General features: G+C 42.7%; 1 protein-coding gene across 3 annotated transcripts in view; it reads left to right on the top strand.

Annotated features, from left to right (window-relative positions):
• Positions 1–468: 468 nt before the first annotated feature.
• CDK5RAP1 (CDK5 regulatory subunit associated protein 1) overlaps positions 469–14,277 on the top strand; it is a 33,617-nt gene continuing 19,808 nt past the window's right edge. For all 3 annotated transcript variants that reach the window (XM_069495433.1, XM_069495434.1, XM_069495435.1), the window contains exons 1-7: positions 469–520; positions 3,036–3,362; positions 6,132–6,235; positions 6,713–6,747; positions 7,782–7,882; positions 10,920–11,130; positions 12,637–12,757. In XM_069495433.1, coding sequence (XP_069351534.1) covers positions 3,056–3,362; positions 6,132–6,235; positions 6,713–6,747; positions 7,782–7,882; positions 10,920–11,130; positions 12,637–12,757 — 879 coding nt within the window. In that variant the 5' untranslated portion in view covers positions 469–520; positions 3,036–3,055. The remainder of the gene's footprint in view (positions 521–3,035; positions 3,363–6,131; positions 6,236–6,712; positions 6,748–7,781; positions 7,883–10,919; positions 11,131–12,636; positions 12,758–14,277) is intronic.

Below are 14,277 nucleotides of genomic sequence, written 5' to 3' on the forward strand. Positions count from 1 at the left end.
AGTTTTTCCCCACATAGCCAATGGAAAAAAAAATTTTTTTTTTTTTTTAATTTAAAAATTATTTTAGAGAGACAGTCTCCCTCTGGTGCCCAGGCTGGAGTGCAGTGGCGCGATCATAGCTCACTGCAGCCGCGAACTCTTGGGCTCAAGCGATCCTTCTGCCTCGGCCTCCCAAACTGTTGGGGTTACAAGGCGTGAGCCACCGCGCCCGGCCCCGGTGTGTATTCTACATTTACAGCATATTTAATTTGCACTCGCCACCTTGGAAGCGCTCTATTGCCACAAACGCCAGTGGCTAGTGGCTACCACATGGTTCAGCTCAGCCACGGACATTTTTCGAAGGCAGGAGCCTGGGTCCACCCGGACTGTAAAGTGGATGCACTTCCGCTAGAGTGCCCGGACTGAAGTCGCAGCGGAACGGAAGTCGCGTGTATACGCCCGTAGTGGTGGTCTGCTGAGGGGATCTGGACAATCCGGCAGAGCGTTAGCTGCGGGCCGCTGCGCCCCGCGTCTGAGGGAGGTGAGTGGTCCGCTCGGCCGCGCGGGGCTGCGCACGGGCCTGTGGTTAGCGCCTGTGGCAGGAGGGGCCGCGGAGCCCTGGAAATGCGCGGTGCTCAAGGGGAGGATGGACAGTGGTTACAGCGCGGGGCCTGGAGTCGGGGTTCGTACCCTGTCCTGCTGCCTAGTTCCGTGTGACCTTGGGCAAATCACTCCCCTTCCTCCGAGCCTTGGCTTCCTCACCTGTGACGGGGTATGATAGTAGAAACCGCCTCACAGAGTTCCTGTGAGGATTAAATGCAGTAACCCACGGGAAGCGCTTTGCACCTCGCCTAACACATTGTAACCGTCCCATGTTTGGCATGTCGGGCTGTTGTTCCATCGTCATCACTGACCCCCAAGATTAATTTCGAGCCCCCACAGAGGCTCCTGCCCTGTGCTATGCAAAGCATTTTTGCCTGTGCTATCACAGTTGATCTCACAGTAGACTCATGGAGACAGGTGTTATTAGCCCCATTTTACATAGGAAGACATGGAGGCTCCCAGAGTTTGACAGATGCCCAAGGTATACCTCGCTAGGCAGCAGTGGGGTTAGATTCTGACCCCAAGGTCCATACTCTTAACCAGGATTCTCTAATACTGCCCATGAAAGCAGGTGTGTGCTGTGAATGTGTGGTTACTGAAGACTTACTGTATCCCATGTTGGGTGTTCAATATTTTATTTAATTCTCATACCACCTTTGGGGGGAGAGCTGCTATTTTTATCATTATTTTACAGATGTGGAATTGACGGCTCAGAGACAGGAATTTGTCTTGCCAAACATCACACCGTAATTAAGGGGTAGAAATGGGTGATCCTGAAGTTCACACTAAAAGTCTACTGTTCTCTGACACTTGAAAGTACGTTAGTATTGCTCTTGCCTAAGTGCCGGTAGCAGACACAGCAGGTGATCAGGTTGGAAAGGGTAACGGGCTACATCTTCTTATCATACATGTATAGCATCTGCCATGAGCCATTTGTTAGAATGGCAGATGCTTAAGGTGTAGAAAGGCTTTCAGGAACCTCCCAGCTTACTAGAGATGGCAGAAGTGTAAGTAGTAATTGCAATAACAGGAAAGTATGATGAGTCTTGTGATAGTTATGAAGAGAGCTTTGAGAACCCCGAGGCCCCAAGGAGGACCCCACCTAGGCTTTGGGTATGGTGGCTAGGGCCAGCTTCCTGGAGGAAGCAGAGAGCTGAAAATAGCATAGGAGTTGTACACCCACTGGAGAGAAGTTATACCAGCCAGAGAGAACAGCAGGTGTAAAAGCCTAGAAGATAGTGAAGATTAACACAAACATGTCTGGCATGGCTGGAATGAGGCAGTCAGGCCATAGACATGGGGTCCCTTAAAAATACGTGGTGAAAAGTGTGGCTTCAGCTCCTGTACTTTAGTCACTTACGTCTCTTCCTGAGAGGCAACTGTTGTTTCTTATGCATTCTAGAGATACTGCACTCTAGATATGGCACTTACAAATGTGTACCTCAATATTCCTGCCCTCTTTCCCCACAGATTCAAGAATAGCATGCTATAGGTAGTACCGAGCACTTTGCTTCCTCGCTTTTGTCAGTCTTATTTTCCAACAGTTGCACCTTATTCCATTGTATGGATGTGTCAGTATTTATTTAACTAGTCTCCTATTGATGACATTTAGATCTTTCTCATTCATTTGCTGTTAGAAACACTGATGCATTAAATATCCTTATACAGAGGTCATTTTGCACGTGTATATCTGTAGGATAAATGCCTAGGAATGGAAATGTTTGATCAAAGGGTTTGTATGTTTGCAATTTTGATGGAAAGTGGCAAATTGTCATCCATAAAGGTTGTGCTATTTTCCACAACCAAGTGTGAGAGGGTCTGGGTGGGAAGTTCAAAGGCAATAGTTTGAGACTTTTGAAGGGTAGAAGGAGTCACTGATCAGGGATACAGTGCCCATGTTAGGTGCTTTCCTTTTGAAGGAACTGGAAGAAAGATACCCTTAGACAGTGAGTGGTTTTCACGGTATTAGGTGGCAGTGTTGCGAGGTACGCATGGGCACAAGCTTTGTAGTCATACAGAACTTTGAGTCCTGGCTCCACTGCTTACTGACTGTAAGAGTTTAGGTAAGTTTCTCAGCCTCTCTGTGTCTATTTCCTCATCTCCGAATAAGAATTGTAATATTTCTGTTGCCTAGGATTGCTGTGAAGATTTGATGAGTTAACACACTTAAAGCCCAGGGAACTGTTTCTGGCACAAGGTGCTGTTTTGTTAAAGGACTTTCTATCTCATCTCTGCTACTGCTTAGAGTTGCCTCTCATCTCTGGCACTCCTTTGTGTGGTCTTGGGTAAATTGCCTCAGTTTTTTCATCTGTGAAGTAGAGACAATGTTATTAAGAGTGCCTCCTTTATGGGCTTTAATGAGGAGTAAATGAATGAATACACCTGAAGCGCTCAGACCAGTACCCCGTACATAGTGTTCAGTAAATGCTGGTGATGTCTGTCTTCTTTTGCAGAGGTTGAGCTGTTTAGTGCCATGCATCCTTTACAATGTGTCCTCCGAGTGCAGAGGTCTCTGAGGTGGGGGCCGTTGGCCTCTGTGTCCTGGCTGTTGCTCAGGACCTGCAGGGCACACAGCAGTCTCCGCAGCACCACATGTCCCAGTCCAGAGAGGAAGGAGGATGGAGTTCAGAAGGATTTCAGCTCCAGACTGGCCACTGGACCAACTTTTCAACATTTTTTAAGAAGTGCCTCAGCTCCTCAAGAGAAGCTGTCTTCTCCAGAAGTGGAGGACCCACCCCCATATCTCACAGTGGATGAACTTCTAGGAAGGCAGAGAAAAGGTTGGTTTTGCTTCTCCTATCCCTTGTTCCTTTCCAGCATTCATGGCCTGATTCTTTTTTTTTTTTTTTTTTCTGAGAGAGGAGAGTCTCGCTCTGTTGCCTGGGCTAGAGTGCCATGGTATCAGCCTCGCTCACAGCAGCCTCAAACTCCTGGGCTCAAGCAATCCTACTGCCTCAGCCTCCCGAGTCTCTGGGACTACAGGCATGCGCCACCATGCCTGGCTAATTTTTCTGTATATATTTTTAGCTGTCCATATAATTTCTTTCCATTTTTAGTAGAGATGGGGTCTCGCTCTTGCTCAGTCTGGTCTTGAACTCCTGAGCTCAAACAATACTCCCGCCCCAGGCTCCCAGAGTGTTAGGATTACAGGCATGAGCCACCACGCCCGGCCTGCTTGATTCTTTAATTGTTCTTTTATTACAGACAGGGCTTTGGAAGGTTCACGGTGTGGGAAGCCTGCTTAGTTATGGAATCATCAGACTCTACCAAGTAACATTAATATTAAGAAACTCTTAGTGTTGGCCACATGTGACTAGGGTAGGGTAAAAGTCCTGGGAGTCCTCTTTTTGGTTCTTTGGTTACTTTTGGAAACTCTGTAATCTCTGTTCTAATTTTTAGTTCATCTAAGTTAGAAGGCAGCTTTTACAATTGGTGCTATAGAAATTTACTCTGTACTTGGGCAGAAGTTTTCTTAGAAACACTATGTGATAAGTTAAAATACCTCTTTAAAAAATAATTTGGGGCCAGGTGCAGTGGTGTGCACCTGTAGTCCCCGCTACTAGGGAGGCTGAGGCAAGAGGATCATTTGAGTCCAGGAGTTTGAGGTTGCAGTGAGCTACAATGATGCCACTGCACTCTACCTGGGGCAACAGAGCAAGACTCTGTCTCAAAAAAAAAAAAAAATTTGAATCAGGTGTGGTAGCTCACACCTGTAATCCCAACATTTTGGGAGGCCAAGTGGGGAGTATTTCTTGAGGTCAGGAGTTCAAGACCAGTGTGAGCAGCATAACAAGACCCCCAACTCTACAGCAAATTAGCCAGACGTGGTGGCACATCCTTGTAGTCCCACTTACTCAGGAGGCTGAGGTGGGAGAATTGCTTGAGCCCAGGAGTTCGAGATTGCAGTGAACAATCATTATACCACTGCACTCCAGCCTGGATGACAAAGTGAGACCCTATCTCTAAACAAACAAACAAACAAGAAAAAAAGAAAAAATAACCACACACAAGTTGAAGAGACATTGAAGGACAACTAGACCTTCCCCTCTTTACCTTGTTTCTGAGACATGTCCCTTCATAATTCTTAAAGATTTGATTGTCGTCATGTGGTGCAACTTATTTGTATCTTGCTGTTTTTTTTTTTTTTAGACAGAGTCTTGCTCTGTTGTCTGAGCTAGAGTGCCGTGGTGTCAGCCTAGCTCACAGCAACCTCAAATTCCTGGGCTCAAGAGATCCTCCTGCCTCAGCCTCCCGAGGAGTTGGGACTACAGACATGCACCACAATACCCAGCTAATTTTTTCTATTTATTTTTTGTTGTCCGGCTAATTTCTTTCTATTTTTAGTGGAGATGAGGTCTTGCTCTTGCTCAGGCTGGTCTCGAACTCCTGATCTCAAGTGACCCTCCTGCCTCGGCCTCCCAGAGTGCTAAGATTGTAGGCGTAAGCCACCACACCTGGCCGTATCTTGCTATTTTTAACATTTTTCCAAACACTACAATCTTTGTAGTTAGTTTTTTAAAAATTGGTACAAGATATATCATTGTGCTCTACCACGATTTTTTTCCAACTATTTCCATGTGGTTGGACATTAGATTGTTTCAAAAATTTTTATATTACAAATAATACTGTAATAAATGTCTTCATATGTCTATATTTGCTTCTATTAATGTATTTTTCCAGAATAAATCTCTAGGAGTTGAATCAGTAAATTAGTAAATCAAGTAGTATGTACAGTTTGTGACTCCTGCTTTGTTCCAGTCGATTATAATTCATGTTCCCCTTGGTATTTTCAATTTTTGGACAAAGAAAATAAGCCAAGGAAGGTTTTAAAAAAGCTTTTTTTTTTTCCTTTCTTTTAAAATAACTGCTGTTTTCTCTTGGTTTTCATATGACTGTCATTCAACTTTTAACTCCATTTGGAATTTATTTGATTCTGGAATTAAAGCCTGCTGGTGGGGCAGGGGTTGATCTAGGAATATAGATTGAAGGGACTGCCAGAGTGTGAAATTCATGTTCTTGCAACTACATGCAGAATTTGTGTTTTAATTCATAATACAACCTTGCTTTCATTTAAGATGTTTAAAGTTACTGAGAGAAAATGCATATTTTTATTTGGTGGCTTTATGTACCCTCTGGCCACTGCTGCTATTAATACTTCCAGTGGCTGGGGAACCTCTCCATTTTGAGACAGAGGAGTATAACATGTGGATTAAGCTTATTTTCCCCTCAGGCTGATAAACACTATCAGCTAGTCTTTCCTTTCCTAATTGTTCTTATCACCATATTTTCTTGATTCTCAAGTGCTTGTTTTCCCCATATTTAAATGACATGGCTTATAATTGGTGTGTATATATGATGTAGTATTTCTTTTGTTCTGAAAGGCTGTCATTAATTTTGGAGTACATCTGGCAATTAATGTTAGAATTGAGGCAACAGGGGATTTGGTGGATAACCAGCTGCCTAAGATGCTTCCGGGGCATTTGGGAAGGAGACCTTTTGAAACATGTGACTCCTTGTCTGCCTACCATGGAATGCCCCTCTCGTTGCAGTCTACTTTGAGACCTATGGTTGCCAGATGAATGTGAACGACACAGAGATAGCCTGGTCTATCTTACAGAAGAGTGGCTACCTGCGGACCAGTCATCTGCAAGAGGTGCGTGCATTTCCTACTTCCCCTGGTTTCCTGGGCCTGGGTGAGACTCTGCATTTGTGCCAGTTCTTAGAGCAGCATCAGGAACCGGGTGCCGCCTGGTGTGAGAGAGTTCCCTTGGGTGAAGTGTTTACCGTGGGACTGAGTGTACTTTTGTTCCAGCTATTTTTGAAACTTTTATGGTGATATGCTCCTTCAGGTAAGGAGCTAAGTTAAATAATTGGTTGTGGGGCGGGGAGATAGTGTTTAATGGCTACAGCATTTTAGTTGGGAAAGATGAAATAGTTATGGAGGTAGATGGTAGTAATGGTTGCATGATAATGCAACTGTTTTTAATGCCACAGAAGTGCATACTTAAAAGTAGTTAAAACGATAAATTTTATCACAATAATAAAAATAATAAAGGGCCGCAGGGCAGTGATTCTGCATGGCTAATTTCAAAGATCATAACTTCCCTTTTTTTCCTTGCTCTCCATCCAGGCTGATGTGATCCTCCTTGTCACATGTTCTATCAGGTATGAATTTGTTCTTTCCCTAGGAGTGAGTATCATCTTATGTAATAGTGCCAGAGCTAAGGGTGCGTGGCTGGCCTACCTGTGGGGATGGCCCGGCAACACCTGTCAGTAGGACTTGCGGTTTTCCCACAGTGAAGAGGGTCTTGATACAACTGGCTGAATCTGCTGAGCATGTACCATGTGTCAAGTTCTGTGTGAGCACTGTACGTGCATCAGCAAATTTAATTCTCACAACAACCCTGTGAGGTTGGTGCTGTTACAGATGAGGAAACAGAGTGTACTGAGCCACCCAACTTTTCCTGAGGTTTTTCTTTTGACTAATGGCACATGTTTATGATGCAGCTGCCTGGGCTAGGATACAGTGACTTGGGGAGAGAGTTCTAAACAGAAGTGGGTGGCATCCATCAGAGATGAACATACCCTCTTTCTTACTTTGTTTCTGTGTACGACGCATGCTAGTGTTAATGTTTCCACAGCTGGCTATATCATCAATTAATTAATCTGACATTTTCTTTCTGAGGGCCTTTGCTGTGTGACACTGAATCGGATGCTTTGGGGGATTCAGAAATGAACCCTTCCTCCATGGAGCCTGGCTAGAAGGAGCTTAGTTTGATAGGGGAACTAAGATAGATGTACAGTTGGCTTTAACATCTGGCAGAAAATGCTAGTAAAAATTCAAACAATAAAAAAGAAGAAATTGCTAAGTATAGTTAAGGTAGAAGGGAAGTTAAAGGGAGGACAAACTCTCTAACAGAGAGTTGGGGAAGGCTTTGTGAAGTAGATTGTTTCTGCATTTGGCTTAAAGCCTTGTCAGGATTTGGAGGTGTGCAGGAAGGGTGTCATTCTAGGAAAGGTGAATTATAGCAAGTGGTGCTTCTTCGGCTGGCCTCCCACCTCCCATCCCTAAGCCTAAATGGCAGATATTGATTTAAAGGTTGAGGGTGGTTTTAATTTTCTTCCCATTGTCCCACTCTCTTAGATTGCTCCGTAGTGTGTTTTTTTTAGTTCAGTTTTGCCTCTTTTGATCTCTATAGGGAGAAGGCTGAGCAGACCATCTGGAACCGTTTACATCAGCTTAAAGCCTTGAAGACAAGGCGGCCCCGCTCCCAGATGCCTCTGAGGATTGGGATTCTAGGTATCTGGTAATTTGCGGGTTTTGTAAGTTTTGAGACTTGGACTCTGTGTGTCTTCCCTTTTTTTTGAGTTGGGGTCATCCAGGCTGGAGTGCAGTGATATGATCATAGCTCACTACAGTCTTGAACTCCTGGGGCTCAAGGGATCTTCCTGCTTCAGCCTCCTGAGTAGCTAGGACTACAGGCACCCAGCTATTTTTTAAATTTTTTGTAGAGGTGGGGTCTTGCTCTGTTGCCCAGGCTGGTCTTGAATTCCTGGCCTCAAGTGATTCTCCTGCCTTGGCCTCCCAAAGTGCTGGGATTATAGGCCTGAGCCACAACACCTGGCCTCCATGTATCTTTATATGCTAGAGTTTCCTTTTTTTTTCCACTTCTGTTTTTTTCTTTTTGGTAGAGATGGGGTCTCACTTTTGCTCAGGCTGGTCTTGAACTCCTGAGCTCAAGTGATCCTCCCACCTTGGCCTCCTAGAGTGCTAGGATTACAGGCGTGAGCCCCTGTGCCTAGCCTAGAGTTTCTTTTAGAGGCTGGATTCTCAGTGTATGAAGAAATCTTATATACCTCATGTAACTTTTATACTTAATGCCAGAGGCTATAGGATTAAATGAGATAGAGCTCATAAAAGGGCTTTTCATAGTTCCTTGAAGTAATAGGTGTTCAGAAAGTGATATATCCTGCCTAGAGTCTAGTGTGGCTCATGGTGGCACAGAGTTAGGACAGAATTTGCAATCTGAAGGGGCAGCATGAATTTCCAACTTAGGTGTCTTTCATCTTGACTCCTGAAGCATGCCCAAGTGAAGATCTAGATCTGTATTCACCAGTATGGTAGCCACTGGCCACATGAGGTTATTTAAATTTAATTAAAATTAAAGAAAATTAAAAATTCACTTCTTTAGTCACATTAGCCACATTTCAACTGCTCAATCGCCACGTGTGACTAGGGGATACCAGTTTGGACAGCACCCCTAATCATTTCCATCCAGTACATTTCATCATCTTATTAGAAAGTTCTGTTGGGCAGTTCTGATCTAGATGGCTGAGAAACATATTTCAAAAATAAATATTCTGTATGCTCTCCATCCCAGAATTTAGTTAATATATTTAACTTTATGGAAAGCAGACTATCTCTGTTGTGAAATAGTTAAATTAATCCCTCCTAATGATGAGTCAACACACAGTTGGAGCACATCCAGTCTTTTTTTTTTTTTTTTTTTTTTGAGACAGGGTCTCACTCTGTTACCCAGGCTAGAGTGAGTGCCGTGGCGTCAGCCTAGCTCACAGCAACCTCAAACTCCTGAGCTCAAGCAATCCTCCTGTCTCAGCCTCCCGAGTAGCTGGGACTACAGGCATGCACCACCATGCCCGGCTAATTTTTTCTATATATAGTTTTAGCTGTCCATATAATTTCTTTCTATTTTTAGTAGAGATGGGGTCTCGCCCTTGCTCAGGCTGGTCTCGAACTCCTGAGCTCAAACGATCCGCCCACCTCGGCCTCCCAGAGTGCTAGGATTACAGGCGTGAGCCACCGCGCCCGGCCCACATCCAGTCTTATAGATTCATGTAGTAAGAGATGCAGGAGGATGGAAGGGGAAGTGGAAATGTTTCGTTCCATTTCAGTTTCTTCATTATAGAAGCCCCTTGGTATATATCTGTTAGGAATTTCAGAAATCCCAAGAATAATTTTTTTAAATAATTGTGGTAAAGTATACATAAAATTACCATTATAATCCTTTTTAAGTATACAGTTCTATGGCACTAAGTGTATTCACCTTGTTCTGCAACCATCACCACCATCTAGCTCCAGAACTTTTTTATCTTCCCAGAAACTACATACTAAATAAATAATAACTCCCCACCCATTGCCCCCTTCCTTTAGCCCCTGGCAATCACTTTTCTACTTTTTGTTATGAATTTAACTACTCCAGATACCTCATATAAGTGGAATCATACAATATTTGTCTTTTTATGACTGGTTTATTTTACTTAGCATAATGTCTTCAAGGTTCACATGCTGTTAATACATGTTATATCATGTGTCAGAATTTCCTTCCTTTTTAAGGCTGAATAATAATTCCATTGTGTGTATATACTACATTTGGTTTATGTGTTCATCCATTGATGGACACTTGGGTTGCTTCCATCTTTTGGCTATTGTGAATAATATTGCTATGAACATGGGTATACAACCAAGAATGGTTCTTAAGCAAATGCTTTCAAAGTGTGTTTGTAATAAAGTGGACTTTAAAATTTTATAGCCTTAATAACACACTGGTTTTTTTAGAATATAGAGAATACCAGCATAAATTGTTAACTCTGTTCTTTTTTTTTTTTTTTTTTTTTTTGAGACAGAGTCTTGCTCTGTCACCCGGGCTAGAGTGCAGTAGCATCATCATAGCTCATTACAACCTCAAACTCCTGGGCTCAAGCAATTCCCTTGCCTTAGCCCCCCTGGTAGCTTGGACTACAGGCACATGCTACCATGCCTGCTAACTTTTTCTGTCTTTTACAGAGATGGGGGTCTCACTTTTGCTCAGGCTGATCTCAAACTTCTGGCCTTAATTGATTCTCTCACCTCGGCCTCTCAGAGTGCTAGGATTACAGGAATGAGCCACTGCACCTGGCCCCGTTAACTAATTTCTTACATGTTTTGACAAATATTATGGGCTAGAAGAGAGGGAGAAAGGGTGTAAGTGTAGTTGTATATAAGTAAGTGTCTGACACAAAATGTATATATTTTTTTATCTCAGCCTAAATAATTTTCAACTGAAAGAAAAGGTGGTTCGTGTCTTGAAAGGTTTTTGGATGGTCATTTAATTTTTTCTGAGCATTTAATTGAATTGTTGTAGAACCCTTTTCCTCTGGTTTTCTTGTATAGAAAGATTCAGGTTTCAGTGCTATGTGTGTGTTGGTCAAATTGGAAGGATGATACTAAACTCTTAGAGAAGTTTTCTGTGTCCTGGTCTCTAATTCAAGCTAGAGATGATTGTAATGAGAAGCCAGGAAACCAGATGAATCTGGGAACTTGTTGCTTTGCCCTCCAGGCTGCATGGCTGAGAGGCTGAAGGAGGAGATTCTCAACAGGGAGAAAATGGTGGATCTTTTGGCTGGTCCAGATGCCTATCGGGACCTTCCTCGGCTGCTGGCTGTCACCGAGTCGGGCCAGCAAGCCGCCAATGTGCTGCTCTCTCTGGACGAGACCTACGCCGATGTCATGCCAGTCCAGACGAGCCCCAGTGCCACTTCTGCCTTCGTGTGAGTCACTGCCCAAGAGATGGGAAGTGAGCCTCTCCTTTGTCACTTTTGAAATAACATGTTAATTTTATTACATTAAAAAAAGGTAATACATGCACATGGTACAAAATACAAAAGACAAAAATGGTGTATTAAGATTCCCTCACACTCACCACCCCCTCTCTTACTCCACTTCTCAAAGGCAGCCACGTGTGTAGTTTCTTGCTTAATCCTTTCAGAAATGTTCATCACATATGCATTCGTATATCTGTGTGGGGTCTTTCCTTCCCTCTCTTTTTTTACACAAGTAATAGTAAACTTTTCTGTACTAAAAAAAGTTTTCTTCACTAAAAAAAATTTTGGACTTTTCTGATTTAAAAATTTTTTTCCTTAAAAAATTTTTTAAGTTAAAAAAAAAAAAGTAAAAATTTGGTTACAGAATCATTCATATTTATTGAAAAATATGTGGAAAAGATAGAAAACCATAAAGAAGAAAGTTAAAGTTACCTATACTCCCACTACCTGACAATAAACACTATTATGTTGATGTATATCATTCCTGTCCTTTTCCTTTGTCTTTGTGTGTATTTATTTATAAAAATTGGCTCTTGTTGTACTTAGTTTTATAACCTTTTCTTATTTAGTATGGTGAATATTTCTTATGGCATTAACTTTTCTATAGCAGAAGTTGGCAAATGGCTTACCACTTTAATTTTGTAAATAAAGTTTTATTGGAATACAGTTATGCCCATTCCTTTACATATTGCCTATGGCTGCTTTTGCCACTGCAACAGCAGAGCTGAGTAGTTTTAACAGAGACTGTGGACTGCAAAGCCTCAAATATTTACTGTCTGGTTTTTTACAGACGAAGTTTGCCAACCTCTGTTCATTTTAGTGGCTATCCAATGTTCTGTTGTTGGAATGCTTAGTAAAAATAGTAGCTAACATTTATTAAACAATTCTTCACTGAACATCTTTGATACATATTCGTAATTATTTCCTTAAGATAAGTTGAGGCTGGCTTTCATATGTAGGATGGAAATGAAAGAGAGTGATTTAACTTAGATACTAGCAACTGGATCAGAATGTATGAGAAGTGCAACACCCTGTGTTTTAAATCCCAGGTCTCTTTCCCCTACACACACACACACACACACACACACACATATACTTTGTAATATTATTTTTTTCTGGTCTGGATGTAACAAGTCCAAATAGTGTACTCATAAAAACAGTAGAAAGTCCAGGTTTAAGTCTGTACCCTATGTCTTCACCACTGTGCCTCCTCGGGCTAACGACTATATCTGTCAGTTACAGTCTGGTTTGTATTTTGCGATTAGATACCACTTTTTGAAGATAAAGAAATCTTTGCCTTAGTGCTTCTGAGATCTCAGGTTGGTCCTGTGCGAGCGTAGTAGCAAGAGGATTCAGAGCCAGAGAGTGTTGCCATGGGAGCTGTGACCTGCTCCTTGAGTTGCATCAGGATGCCCGGCTACTGTTACTAAGTTCTGGCACTTCCTTCCCCAGGTCAATCATGCGAGGTTGTGACAACATGTGCAGCTACTGCATCGTTCCTTTCACACGTGGCCGGGAGAGGAGTCGGCCTGTTGCTTCCATTCTGGAGGAAGTGAGGAAGCTTTCTGAGCAGGTAAGGAGTTCTCTAGGCTCTCTTGCTGTGAGCATGTTTGGGGGAGGATGAGGACAACCTTTCTAATTTTCAGGCTATGCTTTCTCTAAGTTGTAAAAGTTTGGGACCATGCCTGGCAAGAAAGAAATACCTGGGTGTACCTTTGGTTTGCTGCCCACAAATTATAGGCAGGTCCACTGTGAAGTTTGCTTAGGAGGCAGCAAGAGGGATGGAGACAGCATGAGGTTAGAATGAGGTGATGGAGTATGAATTCTGGCTCCATCATTGTCTGACTTGATGCCTAAGCATACGTCATTTATCTGTCATTTTCAAAATGCAGTTTCCCCATCTACGAAAAGAGGGTAAAATAAGGCCTTGCTTGTAGGGTTATTGGAAGGCTTGGTGGAATTGTATTAAACTACTTGGCACATAGTAAGTTTTCAAAGAATGATGTATTAGTCTGTCTTTTCTAGGGGAAGTTCCCAAATCTCTTGTTTATTTTATCACTGGGCCAGCTCACTGGCTGAGGGACAGAGGATAGATGAGGGGAGTGAGTTGGATCAGAGGCCAGAGGAGAGAGGTCTGCTCCTCTTTCTCCTGTTGGGAGCTGGTCCTTCAGCTTTTGAAGAGGCCTCTCTCCAGCTCCAGGCCTGGATCTTCTAGCCCTGTAGAAAAGGACAGTAGGTGGGAATATGGTACTTTTCTTCCCGTGGAGTCTCCCTGCTTCGTTACTTGTTTGTCCAGGAACCATGGCAGAGGGCCGGGCTAGCCCCTGTTCCAGCTTTGTGTCACCAGTTTGCCTTCGTTCTCACATCCTGACAGTGGGCTCTTCTCTTCCCCCATCCCCAGATAATCAGTTTCCTGATCTGGTCCTTGGCCTGTTCGCTGGCACTGAGAGGTACTCTCCATATCTCACCTCTCCAAGGGCTTCCTGGTCTGAGGCTGTCTCCTTCCTCTTCCCCTTTGGCTCTCTCACAGCACCAAAACTCACTCCTTCACGAGGGAGACATTCTGTTTAAATAGATTGAAATGGTGACAAAAACTCTCCAACCTTTCCAGGTTATTTGCATATAAAAGAAAGAACATAATAACATGAAAGTGAATCTTAGTGAATTCAAGGCCATAGACTTGTGGAAAATTAAGATTCTGTTTATGTTTTAAAGTATGTTAGTCACTTATTAATTTTGCTTATAGAGTAACTTTTTAAAAAATATCTTTTTCTTTCATTTAGATTTTTAGACTGCAATTGCAAAGAGAATAGAATATTGTGCCTTTAACAAAATGTCCATTTATTCATTCAAACAATGATTATTGATTGGAAGTCTTCTAAGTAAGCAGCTTTTTCAGAAAGTCCCTTTTATTTTTTATATGAAAAATACTGAAGTACACAGAAAAGAGAGAATGGTATAATTACCTCTCTCTCCCAGTTGGCAGTCACCTGAATTTAACAGTTATTACATTTTGCCATATTTGTTTCATCTATTTTTTTCTTTCTTTCTTTTTTTTGAGACAGGATCTTGCTCTGTTGCCCAGGCCAGCGT

The sequence above is a fragment of the Eulemur rufifrons genome, chromosome 20 (genome assembly GCF_041146395.1).
Source record: "Eulemur rufifrons isolate Redbay chromosome 20, OSU_ERuf_1, whole genome shotgun sequence".
Classification (NCBI taxonomy): domain Eukaryota; kingdom Metazoa; phylum Chordata; class Mammalia; order Primates; family Lemuridae; genus Eulemur; species Eulemur rufifrons.